This window comes from Herpailurus yagouaroundi, unplaced genomic scaffold (assembly GCF_014898765.1).
Source record: "Herpailurus yagouaroundi ecotype Mexico unplaced genomic scaffold, PumYag 142, whole genome shotgun sequence".
Taxonomy (NCBI): Eukaryota; Metazoa; Chordata; class Mammalia; order Carnivora; family Felidae; genus Herpailurus; species Herpailurus yagouaroundi.
The window spans coordinates 48,180,778-48,202,757 of record NW_024412397.1 but is presented as its reverse complement, the minus strand read 5'-3'; the positions used below and the strand labels follow the sequence as shown (position 1 = coordinate 48,202,757).

Below are 21,980 nucleotides of genomic sequence, written 5' to 3'. Positions count from 1 at the left end.
CAAAATTACTTGCTCAAAAGGTTCACAAATTTGTGTCACATTAAAAAAAATTTTTTTAACAAAATGAAGTTACATGTGTTGGGTAAGTCTCAAATGTCCCTATTATCCCTACAGTAGCACAAAAGGCTCTAAGAGAAAAGACTGCTTCAGATTAGGCAGATTCCTTGGAGGACCACAAAGTAAATGTGCATTGGACCACATTTTCTAGAATATTAATATCTAAATTCTCTATTCAGTTTTTGGGACTTTTTCCTACTTAGAAAATTTGAGTCTACTTTAAATGATCAAGATAGATCTGATTTGGTTAAGTTAAGCAGACTGGAAATATAATTTAAAAACCTGTTATTTGATCAAAGTCACAAAATTCTAACAGTATGAAGTATATAGTTACACAGCTTTTGGTCTCAAAAGTCCAAGCAGTAAAAGCACTTTTGCAGTTAGGCTTAGCAAAGTCAAGCACTTCAGAAAAGCAGGAAAATCCAAATCAAGTAAAAAATAATTTAAAAACTAATCCAAGCCTCAGGCCACGGTGCCATGGGATAAGCCCAGTTCTCTGAAGACCAGGACTGCAAGCTCCCCTTAGAGCCTGCCTGCTCTTGGACGGGGTCCGAACGCCACACTGGAGATGAGCACACCTCAGAGTCGACGGTCTGATGCATGGGATTAGAGTCTCCCCCCTCAACCGCTAGCTCTAATTTTGAGCACTTGTGTCTGGAAACCTCCACTCACACACAGAGACCACAAAGTCCAGTTAATTTGTCCTAAACTCACACATTTTAGGCACAGGTAAAATGGGAAGAGGAAGGTAAGATTTCTGTGCTTTTAGTATTTTGGAGTCTGCAGGTCTGAATCAGGAACGTAGCATTCTATAAAATGTGAATTCTGCATGATGATCAGGGAGACAGCCTCATCAATTTTTTTGGCCTCATCACCCGCCTCCCTCCTCTTAAAAATCCTCTCTCACCGGTCCCTCTACCTCCTCCCTGTACCATACTGATTTCCTCTAGGAAAATAGGTCAGGATTATAAGCAGGCCTTTTCAAAAGCAGGGGCCATAGTTGACAGCCAAAAATTTGGGAGCCTATCCTCTCTTCGAGTGAAACCAGTATTAGTAGGAATGTCAGCTTTTAGCTCGGAGGAATTTGAGATGGATTTTAATAAGTTTCCCGGTTTGATAACTCTGAAGGCTAGTTAGCTCTAACCCAGCAGAGAATGTTCCTTTATAAACTGTCCTGCCCCATCCTACCCTAGTCAAACTGAACCATGCCTTTCCAACACACATCGTCAATCCTGAGAAGAGTCAAGTCCGTGAGTGTGCACTCTTCCCACCTCCACTAAAAAAGAGCTCAGGGGCGCCTGGGTGGCGCAGTCGGTTAAGCGTCCGACTTCAGCCAGGTCACGATCTCGCGGTCCGTGAGTTCGAGCCCCGCGTCGGGCTCTGGGCTGATGGCTCAGAGCCTGGAGCCTGTTTCCGATTCTGTGTCTCCCTCTCTCTCTGCCCCTCCCCCGTTCATGCTCTGTCTCTCTCTCTGTCCCAAAAATAAATAAACGTTGAAAAAAAAATAAAAAAGAGCTCAAAGCACATATTCTTTGGACAAAGGGTCGGTAGGATCATTTTAAAGAGGTACATTCACATAAGTACTACTGATGCTAAGAGACAGTGTGGTAGAAAGGCGTCAAATTGTAGCCCACAAACGCGGCCCCTCGTTTTATTTTCAGGCGACTACAGAGCTATTTAAAGCTCATTACTTTCTGAATGCTACGACTTTGACAGTAAAAATTCTTAGTGGACTTTTCGCTTACATTGTACACCTGAAAACACGACCAGAAAAATAAAGGAGTTAATAATGAGAAATATAGTACAAAAGTGGGGTTTTCTGCAAAAAGAGACTAGAAATTATGATAAAATGAGTCAAGTCTTTTCAAAAGGGATCACAGGAAAGCAATGTAGCTTTTCCTTAAGGATTAATGAAGGTGGAGGGTTCTAATCACAGGCCTGCGGCTCACTAGAGGTGTGCCGTGAGCAAGTCCCCTAAATGAAATACACCAGCATTTGTTTTCCTCTGAACAACAAAGGAATTTCTGGGCCACTTTCCAAACTGTATTCCACGGAGTTTTAGGGAGCTGGGGAACGTACAGGGTGGGAGAAGGTGAGGGGTGGCCAAGGTCCTGCCCCTACTCCTCACCCGACCACCGCAGCTCTGGTTCCACACATTCTGTATTTGGAGATTCTTTATGCATTCATTGGCAAAAAAGCTTTTTATGCTAACCACGTCCAAAAACACTTAGACTGGATGAAATCTAAGGTCATTTCTAGTTCTAATAATTATCTGTTTCTCAGATGCAAAAGGGCTACCAATGTCTACTGAAATGCTTGCAAAAGTATGCCCATATTGGCTCTGCAACTCATTTAATAACTTTGAGTTATGGGACAATGGTTTCTATCATGTGATACATACGTAGAAAATTTTTTTCTATTCCTGTTTCCAAGTGATTCTATTACTCAATACAGGGACTCTGAAAACTCCTCTTTAAAAAAAAAGTTCAAAACTTAGAAATTTTATGGCCACTTTCTATTTCTGAATGGAATCCAAGGTTACTTTACACATATTGTATTTCTGGTACATGTCTAATCCCTTGTGTTTGGAAGAATAAAGGCACTGTCTAAATATCTTGGACACATGATAAACATATAAGCAAACGGCCCTGTACGTTTACTCACGTGTACTATAAGAAAATAGCTCCAAACCTACTTTCATGCCAAAATCTGTTAATTCCAGATTTACCTTCCCTCTTACAATAACGAAAAGGGCAGGATGTGGCCAGACAAGGAAGGCAGACGGTTGGCTTAAACGACTCACCTCCAGTTAACTGTGTGGCAATATTGTAACCTTAATTTCCAGATGGTCCCTTTCCTGTGTCACACATGCAAGTCTTGCCGCTTTTCTCTCACCCCTGGGAACGCTGGCAGGGCTTGTGTCAGGCCTCGCTTAGCAGATCTGCATCTGAGTGCCCCGCCCCCACAACAGCCTGGGGTGCCCCACACGCACCTTGTCTTCCAGTCCTCCTCCGACTTGGACCTGTTTTTGCGGGCTGCTCTTTGTTTTTCCTCAAGTCGTTTTTTTTCTTCACTAGCTTGATCTAAGGTATGAACATTAATGGAAAACCGTTATTCTCCAGGTAGAGCCTGCCGGGCACAGTACTAAGCACAGTGACGTTTTGGACAAGCACCATCTACATGTATTCGCACGATCTCAGTCTTATTAGAAAACAAACATTACGTTAAAATTTTCACACACACCCAAGGTAGTGAGAGGCAGAGGGGTCACTCAAGGCCCAGTCGTCTCTTTCTACAGTCTAGTCCTGAACAGCTTCTTCATTTACCAAAAGAACCTGCTAATCTTGGGGCATCCAGGTGGCTCAGTCAGTTGAGTGTCCAACTTCGGCTCAGGCCATGATCTCACCATCTGTGAGTTCAAGCCCCATGTCAGGCTCTGTGCTGACAGGTCAGAGCCTGGAGCCTGCTTTGGATTCTGTGTCTCCCTCTCTCTCTGTCCTTCCCCCGCTCGCACTCTGTCTCTCTCTCAAATATAAATAAACATAAAAAAAAAAAAAGAGCCTGCTTATTCTTTTAAAAAAATTTTTTTTTAACATTTATTTATTTTTGAGACAGAGAGAGAGAGAGAGCATGAACAGGGGAGGGTCAGAGAAAGAGGGAGGCACAGAATCTGAAACAGGCTCCAGGCTCTGAGCTGTCAGCACAGAGCCCGACGCGGGGCTCAAACCCACAGACCGTGAGATCATGACCTGAGCCGAAGTCGGATGCCCAACCGACTGAGCCACCCAGGCGCCCTAAGAACCTGCTTATTCTTAAGGCCAAAATAATTATGTTCAAAAGCTTCAATGGAAAATTGGGTGGAAAAACTGAATCAATGTGAAATTTTCTTAATCCTTGGTGAGACCTCACAGAGCTTCAGATTCTATCATAAGAAATTCAAACAATTTTCAAAAATCCCGTCTCACTGATCATTCAAGGACAGCATTGGGGCATGTGGTTAGAACAGGGCTTCTGAACCCTAGTGTCCCCGACACATCATCACACTGCCGGGGTGCTTGTGGGGCGTCCTGTGAGCTGCAGGACCTCTGGCAGCACCCCCAGCTTCTAGCCACTAGATGCCAGCAGCAGTTCCCCAGACATGACAAACTCTCCGGACACTGCCGCACATCCTCCGGGGGCGGGGGGGGGGGGGGGGCGGGCGGGGAATGCTTCCCTTTTGAGAACCACTGATTTAGAACAGATTTAACATCAGGTAAAAATGTTGTACTTAACTGAGGCCACGCTCTTCTTTGAGGCTCACGAGGTATTATTTGGGTTCTTAAACATACAGTAAAATAATTAGAATATAGTTTAAAGTTGATAACGATGCTATTATTTTCTCAAATTCCTCTCTGACATTTAAGACATGCCTCTGGCCATACGTAGAATATTAAACCATCAGGGAGGATCACTGAAGTAATGAATCTAAGCTACTAAAGTCTACCTCAGATTTCCAAATTTTAAATGAAAGCTACTGAATTTATATTGAATTCAGACTAAAAATGCTCGTACCATCACAATGATGCTACTGATCACACGACCCTCTCCCCCACATCTATCTACACCATTTCACCACCAGACACTCGTTACCTATTTCTCCATTCTCCATGGCTCTGATGTCAGGCCGTAACCTGCAGTCTGTCTTAGGAATCACGCTCTCCATTTCCTTGTCTACTTCATTCAAAACCATTGCAAAGCTAGTAAAGTTATACATCTGAAAAGCAGCAAAAATGTTCAAATTAACATGCAGCAAGGTGTACTGCAACCCGAAAGCCCCTCAAGACAGAATGACCTGACAATGACTCCCTGAGTCTGCGGTAATGATGGCCCGCCTTCTTGACCACTTGTCTTCAGCATTTTCACTCAAGTCTGCCCCACCTGGGGTGTCTGGCCCAGAGAGATCCCCACGCAGGCTGCACACGATGAATATCCTCCATCACCGTCAACTTGAACTATAAGCCACATTGATGTTCTTTTTACTTCATTAAAATCATAACTCGCTGGATCTGGGGGCTTACTACTGAAGTATTTGTACCACCCTGTATTTGACGAGAGCCAGTCTTACTCCTGAGTTATCATTAAAGAAGCCCCCAAGAGTTCCACCCCGACATCTTCCCAGCCAGACCCCAGAAGGGACGGACGGCATGAACGCAGAGTCTCAGGTGACAAGGGAAACTGGCAGACAGAAGCCAGCAGAGGGACGGCTGAGGAGCACTGGGGCGACAGGCCGCACCCTTCTGTGGTCTGGCTGGGCTGGCCCTGCACGTGCCTGGAAGGCGCGCTCTCGGCACCGAACAGAAGCAGCCCCGTCTCACCTGGGCAGAGTTTGGAGGCCGTGGGGCTATTCGCCACAGGAGAACACTTCCAGGGATCACAAACACACTTTCAGAATCTGGCATTGGCATCTCGTCCGACTCCTCAGAAGTGCTCATCTAGAAGAGCCAACGGATGGACAAAATTAAAACGTTTTACAACAGTACACTTACAAATTGTAAAACAACCATGGTTTCCCACATACAGTGAGCGGTGCGGGGGGTGGGGGACAGGGGAGCCGGGACTCTCCAGCGGTGCAGGGAGTCCACAAACACTTGCTGACCAGGGGCTAGGAGGCCCTGAGCTTTGTGTGTGCTGTGCCAGCTAGTGTTATGTGCGCTAAGGTAGCACTACTCTCATCAGTACTCTTTACTACAGTGTCTTATTCTTCCTAAAGCTTTTTTAATTTTTTTTTTTTTTTTAAAGAAAAGTAACTTGCTGGAATATTTACTGGAGCATTATGAGAATAAGAAAAGGTTAAATTCTTGGGGCAGTTAACTAAAATGGATCAAAGACACAAAACCAGTAGGGATCCTCAAAGCATTCAATAAAAAGAGAATTTAAACGGATGTTAGGCTGAGGAAACGAACGATTCCTCTGGCTATCCCGCACGGGCAGACCGTGCCAGAAGCTCCCGAGGTGCTGATCCTTCCATAATAAACCTATAAGGACACAGGAGCTCCGCAGCTCTGTAGGTACACGGACTTCACGCCTTTGGAAGGTTAGGTAATACCCTCAGTGTCACACAGTCACCGAGATACTTCAGCAAACATACGGCTTACAAAACAGCAGCAGGGAGGCGACAGCACCGATGACGACAAACTTGCCCTGGCACCTGAATGTGCTCAGGTACATGGGCCTGCAGCAGCTCCGTGCACACAGGAAGGGGAAGTGGACAAGGCACGAGTGGGTGAGAGTAATCTCTCTCTCCAAGGGCACTGATCTACAAAGACTGGCAGGATTCACGGGACATGAGGGACATCTTCTGGGATGCTGCCAATGTCCATGGTCCTCTGCCCCAACTCCGTAAAGGAGGGTGGATGCCACGTACGTTGGCAAGTGCGTGTCTTTGCCATGTGGCCTCGTACTGGCCCGAGTGGCCGCCAGGGCTCCCGGTGTGTCCTGGAGCATTTCCTTCTCTGGCCCCCTCGGTCCTCCTCCAGCTGCAGAGAAGCGTCAGCACATCTCCCAGAAGGAAGGAAAGGCAGGCGGGACAGATGTGGGGTGAGGAGGAGAGCAGAACAGTGCCCGGAGATGCAGGGAGATAGAAAGAGAAGAGTCGAAGCCACAGCAGAGCGGCATGCCGGGACATTTTAATAAAACTCCTTCTGCCTCAGGACCATGGTTAACTTAATTACAAAGAAACTCACTAAAAACTACACCTATTTTTGAGGAGGATTGGGGCTTCTTAACTTTCACAAGCACGAGGTTCCCACAAGGGGAGCCAGGGAGCCTGCCTGCTTGCTGGTGCTCGGCCCCTGGCACACCCACGTGCTCTGAGCAGAGGGACCTTGGTATTTAGTGGTCTTGACTATGAGCAGGTATTACTCCGAGCCCTTTCCAGCAGTCGTCAACTCACCTGACAAAGCAGGTACCAGTAGTATCCCCGTTTCACACATGAAGGCCAGGGAGAAGGCACGAAACCTGACTCTACCCACTCCTCGGTGCTGGGGAGGGTTTCTACCCAGAGCTTGTGCTCTTAACTACCCCGCCGGCTCCCGGAAAGCAACCAGTCCTCAAATATCTCCTGTCGGAACACGTGCACTTTTTTTTTAGCCCTCTGCTCCTCTGCCTGAAGGAAAGGAACAGGAGCACGCTGAACACGAGAGCCTCCTTGGGCCCCGGGACAAGCAGCTGTGTGCCCTCCATGTGGGAAATGAACAGTCTCATGAGGAAGAAAGGTGAGTGGGGAATGACTCCCTTAACTGCACTGGTCTTAACTTCAGTGGTTTAGACGAGAGAGAGAGAGAGAGAGAGAGAGAGAGAGAGAGCGCGCGCACGCAAGAGCAACAAAACTGCTAACAGGCTGGAAAACGTAGGAAATAATTTTGGAGGAAATTTTAAACATTCAAGTGACCTCAACTTCCTTTTTAGAAAAAAATTTTATGTTTATTTTTTGAGAGAGTGAGAGAGCAAGCGCACTCAAGCAACGGAGGGGCAAGGAGCCGTGCAACCAGCACAGAGCCCAACGCGGGGCTCGAACACACAGACTGTGAGCTCATGACCTGAGCCGAAACCAAGAGTCAACACTTGACCGACTGAGCCACCCAGGCGCCCCTGATCTCAACTTCTTTTTTTAAAATTTTTTTTTCAACATTTTATTTATTTTTGGGACAGAGAGAGACAGAGCATGAACAGGGGAGGGGCAGAGAGAGAGGGAGACACAGAATCAGAAACAGGCTCCAGGCTCCGAGCCATCAGCCCAGAGCCCGACGCGGGGCTCGAACTCCCGGACCGCGAGATCGTGACCTGGCTGAAGTCGGACACTCAACCGACTGCGCCACCCAGGCGCCCCTCAACTTCTAACGCACATAAACAGAAAGAAGGAAAGGAACATCCGTCCCAAGATGAACTCCCACTTTCCAAAGCGATGTGAATTCGAGTAATCAACGCCTCACGCATAACTTCGCACAGCCACAAGAGTAGCACGCGGCCGTACTCCATGAAGCTTATGCCGCACAGTTGCTACTGGGGCAGGTTATCTGTTCATTCAAAAGATTCAAGGATGTCTGTCAACTCTACCTCAATTAAACAAAGAAGATCCGAGGAGAAAAATTACACGCGTTAGCAACCAGAAAAAAAAAGAGCACACTGTGACCCAATAACGGGCCGCCTCCAGAACGATTAGTACAAATTCAAAAGCCCAGGGATTCCTCCAGTACCGCCTTACAGCATGTTCACCTGTTTGCTGTTTTTCTTCTCTTCAGTATTTTTCTTGTCGTTTTTTTTGTAAGCATCAAAAGTGGCAGGGTCCACACTGTACAAACACTCGGTCCACTTCCCATAGAGGGCACAGAGCCTCTTCTTGCTGTCGAGAGACATTCGTATTCAGCCAACAATTAAAGCCATGTTTTGCTGTAACTGAATCATCATGAAAATGATTATGAATCAGATTCTTTAAAGAAACAGACCTTTCCTTGTAGAAGAAAAAATTTTCAACTCACTGAAATGTTTGTTTCCTAGGTTATGGCAGATTTTAATAGTGACATTTTATTTAGCAAATGACACCTATACTACCCAACACCTAAAATGGACACTTTACCTTTTATCTTGAATGTAGCCTTCGACTTTATGTAATTCCTTACCAAAAAGGCCGCATGGCTTAAAATTCAACACACATTTGTCCCCAGTCCTGTGAAGAAGATATTAAGCTCAGATGACCATTTACCACAGAAGCAGCAGTAGAGAATAATGAGGAAGGTGACCTTTCTAAAGCAGTTGCTGTTTACTGATTTTCTAACACATGTCAGGCTCCACACAGTGGTTGTTACGACTAATCCTCAATTAGTACTGCACCCACCATTAAGAAAGGTGAGCAGGGTTCATAAAGAACAAGAGACGTGCTGCTATGGAGTCAATGTCTGTGTCTCCCCAAATTCACATGTCAAAGCCCTAACTCCCAAAGTGACGGTCTCTGGAGGTAATTCAGTCATGAGGGTGGAGTCCTCACGAATGAAATTAGTGCCCTTTTATTTATTTAAAAAAAAAAAATTTTTTTTTTCAACGTTTATTTGTTTTTGGGAGAGAGACAGAGCATGAACGGGGGAGGGGCAGAGAGAGAGGGGGAGACACAGAACCCGAAACAGGCTCCAGGCTCTGAGCCATCAGCCCAGAGCCCGACGCGGGGCTCGAACTCACGGACCGCGAGATCGTGACCTGGCTGAAGTCGGACGCTTAACCGACTGCGCCACCCAGGCGCCCCAGTGCCCTTTTAAAAGACACGAGACATGAGCTGTGTCCACTATGTCAGGATACGAGGAGATGGCCCCTGCAAACCAGGGAGAAAGCCTGCACCAGACATCAAAGCTGTCGGCATCCTGATCTTGGACTTCTTAGCCTCCAGAACTGTGAGAAATAAATTTCTACTGTTTAAGCCAGCTGGTTTGCGTGGCAGTCTGTTAGAGCAGCCTGAGCTGAGTAAGATACTTGCCTAAGGTCACAAAGTAGGCTTTGAACCCAGCTCTTTTTAACTTTCCTGTTCCCCCCACGCCACCTCCCCTGCAAATAATACAAACTAAGCACTATAAGCAAAATGAACTGAGGATGAAATTACAGTTTCATCTGTAAAAGCTCAGAGTTCGCCCAGTCGTCCCTGGTCAGAAACTTGCATTCATTAAATGGATGGGCTTCTATTTACCCAAGGGTCGAACTGCCTGGTTCTTAAATTATCATCAGGCTCTACTAGAGCTTTTGAAAAAAACAAAGACCCCCACCGGAACGCGGTGATGACAGCTGAATGGATACATAAACCCCCTAAAGTGTCTTACTTGTGGTTTGTGATTTCCACATTGCCGTACTGCTCAATCCAGAGTTTACCCACGATGATGTTATGTACGCAGCAGGTAGGATTTGTCCATGTGTATGCTTCACTGTGTCTAAAAAACAAAAAACCCAAAGCCCAGAAAAATAAATGAGAAGTGTTACTTTGTTTAAAAAGTCTCAAAAGTGTGACTCAGGATAACAAATCAGACAGCTGGAGATAACTAAGCTCTAAGACTTTGAAACCTCTATTGATGTAAACTCACAATAAAATGGGTTATTGTCTAACTACTCTTGCTGTTTCTTAAAAGGATATAGAAGCTTAAGAGAAAAACCTAAACTTTCACCGAACTCCAAATAAACTATGTATATACCAGTGTATCTTGTTTTATTGTACTTGGCAGATACTGCGGCTTTTTTTTTTTTTTTTCTTCTTCAAATTGAAGGTTTGTGGCACCGGGCATTGAGCAAGTCTATTGGCATAATTTTTACAATAGCATTTGCTCACTTCATGTCTCTGGGTCACATTTTGGCAATTCTTATGGTATTTCAAAGTTTTTCATTTATTGCTATATATGTTATAGTAATCTGTGATTATGACTCACTGAAAGCTCAAACAGCTAGCATTTTTAGCAGTAAGATATTAAGATGTATTTGGATTTTTTTTTGTTTTAGATATAATGCTATTGTGCGCTTAATAAGACTATAATATAGATCTCACATAAGTTCCAAATGCACTGGGAAACCAGAAAATTCATCCGACTTGCTTTACTGCAGTAGTCTGGAATCAGGCCTTCAATACCTCCTATGTATGCCTGTCCTCATCTTAGGCATTCAAAAGTTTGGTGAGAACATTAAAAAAAAAAAATTGGAGTTGGAAAATAAAAATGAAGGTCTATTTATGACTAACCAGAAGAGTACCTTCCAGCTCACCAAAGAGAAAAACTTATGTCAATAAGCACCAATTTTACACATCCTTTCCTTTTGAAAACATTTGTTTCACATCTTCATACATTTGTGTTTTTTACATGTATTTTTCATTTACAAACAGCAAAATTCACTTTTGCTAGCATATTATTCTAGGAGCTTAATGCATGGATAGACCTTTGTAACCACCACAATCGGAACATAGATCAGTCACAGCCTCCCAAATTCACTCATGCCCCTGGTACAGTCAAGGTCTCCCCTCTACCTAATTCCTGAATCCCTAATTCATACCTCATCCTTATACAGTGCATCTGTTCTCCACTGACTTTCCCCAAATGCCATATACAGGACATGATATATTATGCAACTTCTTGGGATTCATTTGTTATGATGCATTTGAAATCCCATGTATCAATAATTTGTTATTTCTGAGTAGTATTCCACTGTATGGATGTGCCACATTTAACCATTCACTCACTGAAAGATTTTGGGCTGCTTTTAGTTTTGAGCAATTATTATTGTTATTTTTTAAATTTATTTTAAAAAGTTTAATTCCAGTGTGGTTAACATGCAGTGTTATGTTAGTTTCAGGTGTACAGTATAGTGATTCAACACTTCCATATATTCCTCAGTGCTCATCATAAGTGTACTCTTAATCCCCTTCCCCTGTTTCCCCCATGCTCCCACCCCCCAACCCCTCTGGTAACCATCAGTTTGTACTCTATGGTTAAGAGTCTGATTGTTTGGTTTCTTTTCTCCCTTTGTTTTTTAAATTCCATATATGAGTGAAATAATATGGTAGCTGTCTTCCTCTGACTGGCTTATTTTGCTTAGTATTATACTCTCCAGATGCATCCACGTCGTTGCAATTGGCAAAATTTCATTCTTTTTTTTATGGCTGCATAACATTAATTTGGACACATCTCTTCATCTATATGTCTGATGGACACCTGAGCTGCTTCCATAATCTGGCTATTGTGCAGAATGCTACAATAAACACGGGGTACATATACCCCTTTCAATTCGTGTGTTTGTATTCTGGTAAATATCCAGTGGTGCAATTACTGGATGGTATGGTAGTTGTATTTTTAATTTTTTGAGGAACGTCCAGTTTTTCATGGTTATTAATACTGTTGTTATAAACATTTGTGTGCAGGTTTTTGTGACAACATAAATTTTCATCCTCTAGATAAATACACAGGAGGGGACTGCTGAGTTGCATGGTAAACCTATCGTTAACTTTATAAGAAACTGCCACACTGCTCTCCAGGGTGACTACCGCTTTATATTCCCACCAACAATACTTCGTTATACGAAATCCTTGTTAGGAGCTGGTATTATCTGTTTAAAAAATTTTTATTTTAGCCATTCTAATAGATGTATAGTGGTATCTCGCTGTGATTATAACTTTGCATTTCTCTAATGACTAAGGCAATTGAGATCTTCTCATGTGTTTGCCACTTACGTATATCTTTTGGTGAGTATCTGTTCATGTTGTTTGCCCAATTTCTTACGGAGTTGCTCTACTGTCTTAGTGCTGAATTTTGAGAATTCTTTATATATCCTGGATACAGGTCCTTTGTTGGATATATGATTTGCAAATGTTTACCCATCTACAGCTTCTCTTCTTCATTTTCTGAAGTGTGTCTTTCACAAAGCAAAGCAAAAGTTTTTCATTTTGATAAAAATCTAATTTATCAATTTTGCCTTTTCTAGATTGTGCTTTGGTATGTATCTGTAAGAGGTCAGTGCCTAATCCAAAGCCATAAAGATTTTCTGTTTTCTTCCAAAAGCTTTACAGTTGTACATTTTAATCTATGATTTTGAGTTCATTTTTGGATAAGGTGGGAGATAGGAATTGAGATTCATTTTTTTTTAAATGTTATTTTTGACAGAGAGAGAGAGAGAGAGAGAGAGAGAGAGAGAGACAGAGCATGAGTGGGGGAGGGGCAGAGAGAGGGAAACAGAATCTGAAGCAGGCTCCAAGCTCTGAGCTGTCAGCACAGAGCCGGACGTGGGGCTCGAACTCACAGACCGCGAGATCATGACCTGAGCCGAAGTCGGACGCTCAACCGACTGAGCCACCCAGGCGCCCCGAGATTCATTTTTTAAATACGCATGTCAAACTGTTTCTACACTATTTGTAGAAAGGACTACCCTTCACTGAACTGTGTTTGCACCTTTGTTACAAATCAACTGACCATACTTCTATAAGTCAATTTCTCAACTGACCTGTTCCAATGATGTACATCCCTACCCTCTTGCCAATACCACGGTTTCTTGATCTCGATTGTTAGAGTTAAGTCTTAAAATTGGGAAATGGGAGGCCATCGATTGTTCTTCCTTTTCAAAATTGTTTTGGCTATTCTTTTTTTATTTGCCTTTCCATACAAATTTTGGTCAACTTCTCTATACCAAAAAAATCATCCTGGGACTTATTATTTGGATTAATATTGTTAATTGGTCAATTAGGGGAGAATGGACATCTTAACTATATCAAGGCTTCCAAATATATTGAAACAGTCTATCTTCTGTTACCCAAATATCCTTTGTTTTCATCAATACTGTGTAGTGTTCATACAGACCCTGGACATACTTTATCAGCTTCATTCCATTCAGCCTATCTCAGTTTTTGTATTTGTCACTATAACTTTCAGTATTAAAATTTCCAGACATACTTCTATTTCTTTGCTAAAATGTCTTCCTATTCATTTTTAGCATGTTCATGTTTATCTCATGGGGCACAGTTATGAAAGCCGCTCTAAAGTATTTGATACGAATTTCAATACCTGACTCATCTTGGGGCTAGAGCCTATTGTTTGTCTTTTCCATCATGAGTTACTGAGATTTTCCTGTTTCCTTGTAAGTCGAATGATTTTGGAATTGTATTCTAGACATTTTAATAATAGGCGATTCTGGGCACCCTTAAAATGTTCCAGAGAATACTGATTTTTGTTTGTACTGTTAACATAATTTCAGGTCACAAGTCCCAACCCAGTTTCTGTTGCCTTTGATTGTGGTGTCAGTTTAATTTTGTAGCCTTTGTAGTGCTATTCAGATCTATTATTTCCCTCAATAGCCAGTTGGGGACCTGGGCACTGATCCACACAGCAGTTCAGATCTAAAGGCCTTTGGTGTGCCACTTCGGGTCACTGCAATGCATAAGTATTAAGGGTGAGCCTGGAACTCATACACTGCTTAATGGGATCCCTTTCTTGATCTCCCTCCTCCCTCCATACTTGTAGATACCAGAGGAGTCTTTCCTCTGGCCTTTGCCTAGCAAGCTGGGGTTTTAAAGCGTTCCTGCTCTGTCTTGCATTTCCCACAAGTGAGTCTTCCTCTGGGGCAAAGAGAAAAGAAAGAGAAAAAGTAACAGGGATTCTCCTCGCTCTGTTTGGCCTTTATCCAGTTCCTCTGGCCAAGGAGGACCTTTCCCGAGATTTAGGTACTTCTGTGGCTGCTGCTGCCACTCCAGGAATGTAGCTGTGGGACCTGGAGCTTGCTCTGGGGCAAGGCTGGGAGAGAAAACTGAAAAGGATTTTCCCTCCTTTCTACATCCTGCAAAGGCCTCTTTTTAGCTGTTCTAACCAGAAACAGATGGCTTCTTCTGAAACTGTTTCTGTCTGCCTCCACTGTCTGGTTCTAAGGTCTGAGCTGCTCTGACTGTAAGCCAGGCGACAGTGGTTGGGTAGAGTGAATAAAACCAGGAACCTGCCATATTGGTCTTCAGGTTCTTATTTCTCTCCCCAGTCTGTGATTCTTTACTCTTCAGAGTCCTCAGATAGTTGCTTTATGTCTTCTGACCAGTTAAAATCACTAGAAAAGATAGACTATAGGGTGCTCATTCCATTTAAACTAAAAGAGGAACCACCTTTGAATTTAAATCTAACTTTTTTCTTTTAAAAATTTATTCAATTTATTTAAGTGAAAAACAAAAATAGTTCACCCATTTCTTTCATCTCCTACTTTGTACCATTGGTAGCCACCAATTTGCTTTCTGTATGTATGAGCTTGTTTTGTTTTTTTTTTTAACGTTTATTTATTATTTTTGAGAGAGAGAGAGACGGAGGGAGGGAAGGAGGGAGGGAGGGAGAGGGAGAATGCAAGCATTTTCTGGGGAGAGGCAGAGAGAATCCCAAGCAGACTCTGTGAAGTCAGCACAGACTGTGACTCAGGGCTTGATCTCACACGCTGTGAGATCAAGACCCGAGCCAAAATCAAGAGTCAGACACTCAACTGACTGAGCTACCCAGGTACCCCAGAGCTTTTTTTTTTTTTGTTATTGTAAATTTTTATTTATTTACTTACTTATTTCCACATGTAACAGAGCTCATATAGTATTTGTCTTTGACTTATTTCACTTAGCATAATGCCCTCAAAGCCCATCCATGTTGTGCAAATGGCAAGATTTCATTTATTTTTATGGCTGATACTCCATTGTGTTGTATATGGTGTATATACACACATATACACCCCACATTTTATTAATCCATGGATGGACACTTCCATATAGGCACTTCATTTTCTTCGGTAAATATCCAGAAGTAGAATTGCTGGATAATGTGGTAGTTCTGTTTTTAATTTGAGGAATCTCCATACTATTTTCCAGAATGGCTGTACAAGTTTTTATTCACACCAACAGTGTACAAGGGTTCCCCTTTCCCCACATCTTCACCAACACTTGTTATTTTTAGTCTTTTTGACACTAGTCATTCTAATAGGTGTGGAACAGTATCTCACTATGGTTTTGATTTGCATTTCCCTAATGATTAGTGGTGCAGACCATTTTTTCATGTACGTGTTGGCCAACTCTGTGTGTTCTTTGGAAAAATATCTACTCAGGTCCGCTCTGCCCATTTTTAAATCAAATTGTTTGTTTTGCCATTGAGTTGTAGGAGTTCTTTACATATTTTGGATGTTAACCCCTTATCAGATATATATGATTTGCTAATACTTTCTTCCATTCTGTAGGTTGCTTTTTCATTTTGTTGATGGTTTCCTTTGCTGTGCAGAAGTTTTTTGTTTGATGTAGTCCCACTTTTTTTTTTTTTTTTTTGCTTTTTCATTTGATGTTAGATTGAAAAAGTCTTCAGCAAGACCGATGTCAAGGACCTCATCACTTATGTTTTCTTCTAGGGAGTTTATAGACTTATATTCAAGTCTTTGATCCATTTTGAGTTAACTTGTGTAAGAAACTGTCCAGTTTCATTCTTCTGCATGTGGCTGTCCAGCTTTCCCAACATCATTTACTGAAGACACTGTCCTTTCCTCATTGTATATTCTTGCTTCCTTTTTCATAAACTGGCCATATATATAGGCATAGATTTATTTCTGGGCTGTTCTGTTCCATCCGTCTTATCTTTATGTTTTTATGCCAATACTACACTGTTTTAATTACCATAGCTTTGTAAAATAGTTTGAAATCAAGAAGTGTGATGCCTCCAGCTTTGTTCTTCTTTCTCAAGACTGCTTTGGCTTTTCTGGATCTTTTATGGTTCCACACCAATTCTAAAACTGTTTGTTCTAGGGGCGTCTGGGTGGCTCAGTTGGTTGAGAGTCCAACTTCAGCTCAGGTCATGATATCACGGTTTGTGGGTTCGAGCCCTGCATTGGGCTCTGTGCTGACAGCTCAGAGTCTGGAGCCTGCTTCAGATTCTGCATCTCCCTCTCTCTCTCTGCCCCTCCCCAGCTTGTGATCTCTTTCTCTCAAAAATAAATAAATATACACTTAGAAAAACTGTTCTGTCTCTGTGAAAAATGTCACTGGAATTTTGATAGGATTTACATGGAATCTGTGGATTGCTTTGGGTAGTATGGATATATTAACAGTATTAATTCTTATAATATGTGAGCACAGAATTAAGAAAATAATCCCATTTATAACTAAATCAAAAAGAATAAAAGACCTAGGAATAAATTTAGCCAAGAAGTGAAAGACCTGTACATTGAAAACTACAAGACATTAATGAAAGAAATGGGAAGACACAAATAAATGGAAAGATATTCCATGCTAATCTTTTTTTTTTCTATTGCAAAAGAAGAGAAATTTCAAATTTACCTAATGTCTAAGATGGGCCACACAATTATGATTTCCATATTTCTCAAAGTGAATTTTTTTTTTGAACACTGATTTTTTTTTTTTTTTAATTTGAATTCAAGTTAGTTAACATACACTGTAGTCTTGGTTTCAGGAGTAGAACACAGTGATGCATCTCTTACACATGACACCCAGTGCTCATCCCAAGAGGTGTCCTCCTTTATGCCTGTCACCCATTTAACCCATCCCCCCACCCACCTCCCCTTCAGTAACCCTCAGTTTGTTCTCTGTATTTAAGAGTCTCTTATGGTTTGCCTCCCTCTGTGTTTTTATTGTATTTTTCCTTCCTTTCCCGTTTATCTGTTTTCTTAAATTCCACATATGATTGAAATCATATGACACCTGTCTTTGACTTATTTCACCTAGCATAATACAGTCTAGTTCCATCCACGTTGTTGCAAGTGGCAACAACGCTGAGTAGTATTCCGTTGTATATATATTCCACATTTTCTTTATCTATTCATTTTGAAAGATGGATAAAGAAAACATCACCAAGATGTACAGAAAGCATCTTCCTTAAGAACTACCATGGAATAATTGATTCCATTCTATCTTAAAATAGATCCAAACATTAACTTAAACTTTTTATATATACCTATATTGAAAAACAACGGCTATTGCCCTGTTTCTCAATTCTTTTACAGAAAGTGGATAATTTACACTGTTTATAAGCTGTTTCTTTTTCTCCAACTTTAGAACAACACTGTCAGGTCTGTGGGTAAGTGTAGACAGACATGAAAAGAGTTTAATGGCTTGATTCCAACTCACTCAAGGAGCTCTAAAGTGATGGTTCCTTTGGGTTCTGCTTCTACACTCTTGCCCCAGAACTTCAGTTTGGGGTAGATCGAGCCATGAAAGATGAAATCGTTGTTTAATCCTTCAGCATGAAATGCACTAATGGGTGGGTGATGGCTGACCTGCTCCGAGATGAGTCTGAAACCAAGGTCATCTCTTGAGATTTAAAAAGAAAAAAAAAAAAAGCAACACTGTAATTAACTCTTATCATGTAACGTGTACATCACTTTCGTTTCAGTCAAAAGGCAATGTAAAAGTATTAAAGCAGCAGATTCTAGCTACTTGAAAATATTAAAGAACACACACATGAATTTGGGTGACCTGCATGAATTGCCAATATGAGCCATGTAAATTTAAACTTCTTCCGCTGATACTAGGATAGAGGAATCTAATGTGTCCCCACCCTTCCAAACGTTTAGAAAATACATGCTATTGGGGCGCCTGGGTGGCTCAGTTAGTTGAGTGTCCAATTTCAGCTCGGGGCATGATCATGTGGTTTGTGGATTCGAGCCCCACGTCGGGCTCTGTGCTGACAGCTCAGAGCCTGGTGCCCACTTCAGATCTGTGTCTCCCTCTCTCTCTGCCCCTCCCCCGGCTCAATCCTCTCTCTCAAAAACCAATGAACATTAAAAAGAAATTAAATTAAAAAAAATAATAAATAGTATCCAAACTTGTACAAAAAGGGAAGCCAAATGAATTCCTTAATTGTGGATCAAGAAACAGGCAAACAGAAGTGCATCTATAGATGTGTCATTGCCTTTATGCCAACAGTACACATTTATGTTACTATATTTGATATGGGTATTAAAAAAATTCCAATCACATGATCTATGTAAGGAGAAAAGAATAATTAATCCCACATGATCAGTAATATTGAAATCGCTTAATTACTTCTTATAATGGTGCATTTTATGCATGTTTCCACATTTCTGACAGAGTCTCTAAAAGAGAAACAAACATCAAAATTGTTAACTTGCTCCAGGAATGCAAATGTTGGTAACATTAAAAAATATATATGTTTTTTTCCTCTTCACCTAAAAAGCTACATGTATCACGCAAAGTCAACTACCCATCTCAAAGAGTGAAGGAAAGATCTTTACCGAACTAATTCGTAAGTCTCTCCCAGAAGTGGGTTGAAAGGCTTTCCAGTGCGTTCCCACTGAGAAGCAACAGCAGATACAGCAAATGCAGCTACACACTGTGGAACACAGCATTAGAAGTTAAAGATAGCCTCACTTGCTCCCCATTCTTTAAGGAACTGAAATCTTGAAGATAATAATTACAAAATTATTTTGAGGAGTTTAATTACTTTGGATTTTTAATATATCTCTAGCAACTTAATATGCAAGTGTGTGTATTCAAAATGAAAAATACTGAGTCTCTGCTATAGTCATTCTGAGCTATGGTTTTTGTAACACCCTGAGTGTTACAAATTCACTCAAGAACTTAAAAAACTCTCAAACCCCAAATTACTTTTAATTCCCTTAAAATTTCTAAAAGCACAATTTGAGGATAGGGAAAAAGAGATAAAACTAAACAAATTGGTATTAAGTCCCAGGAGGTTGGGGAAAGCTGATTTATATAAATGAAAGAACAGAAAGATTCTGTTTAGAATGCTATTGCTTTGTCTGGAGAACAATGTGTCTATTCTGCTCTGCCTGTAACTAATCCATCTGTACACATCATGTAAGCATCTTCTATCCAAAACAAAATTACAAAGTGCAATTCCTTGTTATCTTTTGTTTTAATCTAGAATAGTGTGTAAGTTAATTACACACATAAGCATAAATATACATATTTGTGTATGTACGTGTGTGTTCACTCCTTCTCGGAAATACTCTAAGAAAGTGTGAAAGAAGAAAACTTGAGCTGTTTCTCCCAACACATTACTTTCTAAAATGAAGACTCAGAAACAGCTCACCAACATCCGATTTGGTTATGGACCACCTTCTGCTTCTCTTCCAATTGTCACTCGTCTTCCCACTGTGGTGGCACTCTGGCCAGAGGATGGCAGGGGAAGGAACACAGAGGACACTCCAAATATTCTAAGTTTTAATAACATTTCCCAATCTCACGCTGGATTGAACATGAATTTTGTGTATGTTTCGGGGGTGGAGGTGGCAGAGAAGTCTCTGAGATTTAAACCCTTTCAGTGCTTGACACATACCTGCATCCTTTCCACAGAATCAGAAAATGAACTGGCCTTGTGGATGAGGTATGTATGTTCCATATATTCAGTGAGTCGTTGTAGGAAGCTCAAAGGCTCATTAAATATAACTGGCATGGTGATCTTGGATAGTTCCTATTTAACAAGAAAATGGAAATGGTGATGTCAATACACATGACAATATATATGACAAACTTACCTGCTGGTATCTTTATCTCACATGTCTCCTGGGAAGGAAGTAACGGAAAATTGCAGCCCATGAAACTGAATTAGCATCAGTTCACTTTCACAAATCTTTCCCAGAGGGCAATATGGAGTATATTGTTCTAGGCCTCGAAGGAAATATAAACACTCCCCACACATTCTCCTTCTCTTCAAGGAGCTCATGATCTGGTGAGCATTAGATAACAACTATTAATAAATCTGCCTTAGATGAGAATTAGGAAATGGGGGGCGTCTGGGCAGCTCAGTCTGTTAAGCATCTGACGCTTGATTTTGGCTCAGGTCATGATCTCACAGGGAGACTGAGCCCTGCATTAGGCTCTGCGCTGAGAGCACAGAGCCTGCTTGGGATTCTCTCTCCCTGCACCCCACCCCTGCTCATGTTCTCTCCCTCTCTCTCTCAAAATAAATAAACGTAAAAAAAATTTGGAAATGGGATAGAAAGATGATGGGGCCCCCAAAACCAAAAATCTTCATAGTGAGCTAATGATCAAAGCTGAAAGAAATTTCAGGCTGTTTTTGAACAACATTGAGGTTTCCTGAGCGTGCAAATCTACTCTACTTTGTGGACTAGGTACTAGAAGGCTATTGTACACATTACAGAATAGGCTTTAAATTCTGTCTGCTAGAATGACACAATCACAGTAGACTTCCAAAAATAATGTAATGATTGGGCGGGGGGGAGGGAGGGGGGTGGTCTCTGACTTGAAGTTTCAACCCTGTATACCCTATCCTGCCAGCAAACAACAGCATCATTAGGTCTTTAAAAAATTCATTATGTAACATACTTATCTTGGTATTCTCTAGGATATTCGGATGATCTTCTCAACCCTTCACCTACCATTAGTTATGTTTCCTTTGGAAATCAGGTCTTTCATAAATTTTACTGACTAAAGCTACAGGCCAGGTGAACATTCCCAAGGTGCCATCCAAGTTGAATGCCACCTGCCTTAGCTGACTTTCCCCTCCTCAATATCCACGTTCTTACTAATCCATACAATTAAAAGTAATATAACTTTCACAAGACTACAACTAGAGTGCATTAGAAACATTAAGCTCGGGGCGCCTGGGTGGCGCAGTCGGTTAAGCGTCCGACTTCAGCCAGGTCACGATCTCGCGGTCCGTGAGTTCGAGCCCCACGTCAGGCTCTGAGCTGATGGCTCAGAGCCTGGAGCCTGTTTCCGATTCTGTGTCTCCCTCTCTCTCTGCCCCTCCCCCGTTCATGCTCTGTCTCTCTCTGTCCCAAAAATAAATAAAAACATTGAAAAAAAAATTAAAAAAAAAAAGAAACATTAAGCTCATTCATTACCATAAAGTATTGCAGAACAGACAGACATGTAACAGCTCAACGTAATTAACAGAAGTGGGAAGTCTATTGCTGTCTCACTGGGGAGACAAGGGAGAATACGAACACAGAAAGAGATAAAGAAAACTGCGCTATATACACTTGGAGATCTCAGTAAGTCCAGAAATTCACTGATGGGGCCCACGTCAGAAAACTGGGACTACCAATGTTTATCTCCAATGAGATGTCTCAAGCTCTCTTCCTTCTATTTAAAAATACCTTTTGGGGCGCCTGGGCGGCGCAGTCGGTTAAGCGTCCGACTTCAGCCAGGTCACGATCTTGCGGTCCGTGAGGTCGAGCCCCGCGTCAGGCTCTGGGCTGATGGCTCGGAGCCTGCAGCCTGTTTCCGATTCTGTGTCTCCCTCTCTCTCTGCCCCTCCCCCGTTCATGCTCTGTCTCTCTCTGTCCCAAAAATAAATAAAAAACGTTGAAAAAAATTTTAAAAAAAAGTAAAAATACCTTTCTGGGGCGCCTGGGTGGCTCAGTCGGTTAAGCGGCCGACTTCAGCTCAGGTCATGATCTTGCGGTCCATGAGTTCG

General features: G+C 42.0%; 1 protein-coding gene across 5 annotated transcripts in view; it reads right to left on the bottom strand.

Annotated features, from left to right (window-relative positions):
* Window positions 1-21,980, bottom strand: part of OSBPL1A (oxysterol binding protein like 1A) — a 248,714-nt gene that overhangs the window by 1,885 nt on the left and 224,849 nt on the right. For all 5 annotated transcript variants that reach the window (XM_040479203.1, XM_040479204.1, XM_040479206.1 and 2 more), the window contains 9 exons: window positions 19,875-20,009; window positions 18,808-18,905; window positions 17,681-17,863; window positions 9,897-10,004; window positions 8,672-8,761; window positions 8,311-8,437; window positions 5,412-5,528; window positions 4,687-4,810; window positions 3,050-3,140 (listed from right to left, as the gene is read on the bottom strand). In XM_040479203.1, coding sequence (XP_040335137.1) covers window positions 3,050-3,140; window positions 4,687-4,810; window positions 5,412-5,528; window positions 8,311-8,437; window positions 8,672-8,761; window positions 9,897-10,004; window positions 17,681-17,863; window positions 18,808-18,905; window positions 19,875-20,009 — 1,073 coding nt within the window. The remainder of the gene's footprint in view (window positions 1-3,049; window positions 3,141-4,686; window positions 4,811-5,411; window positions 5,529-8,310; window positions 8,438-8,671; window positions 8,762-9,896; window positions 10,005-17,680; window positions 17,864-18,807; window positions 18,906-19,874; window positions 20,010-21,980) is intronic.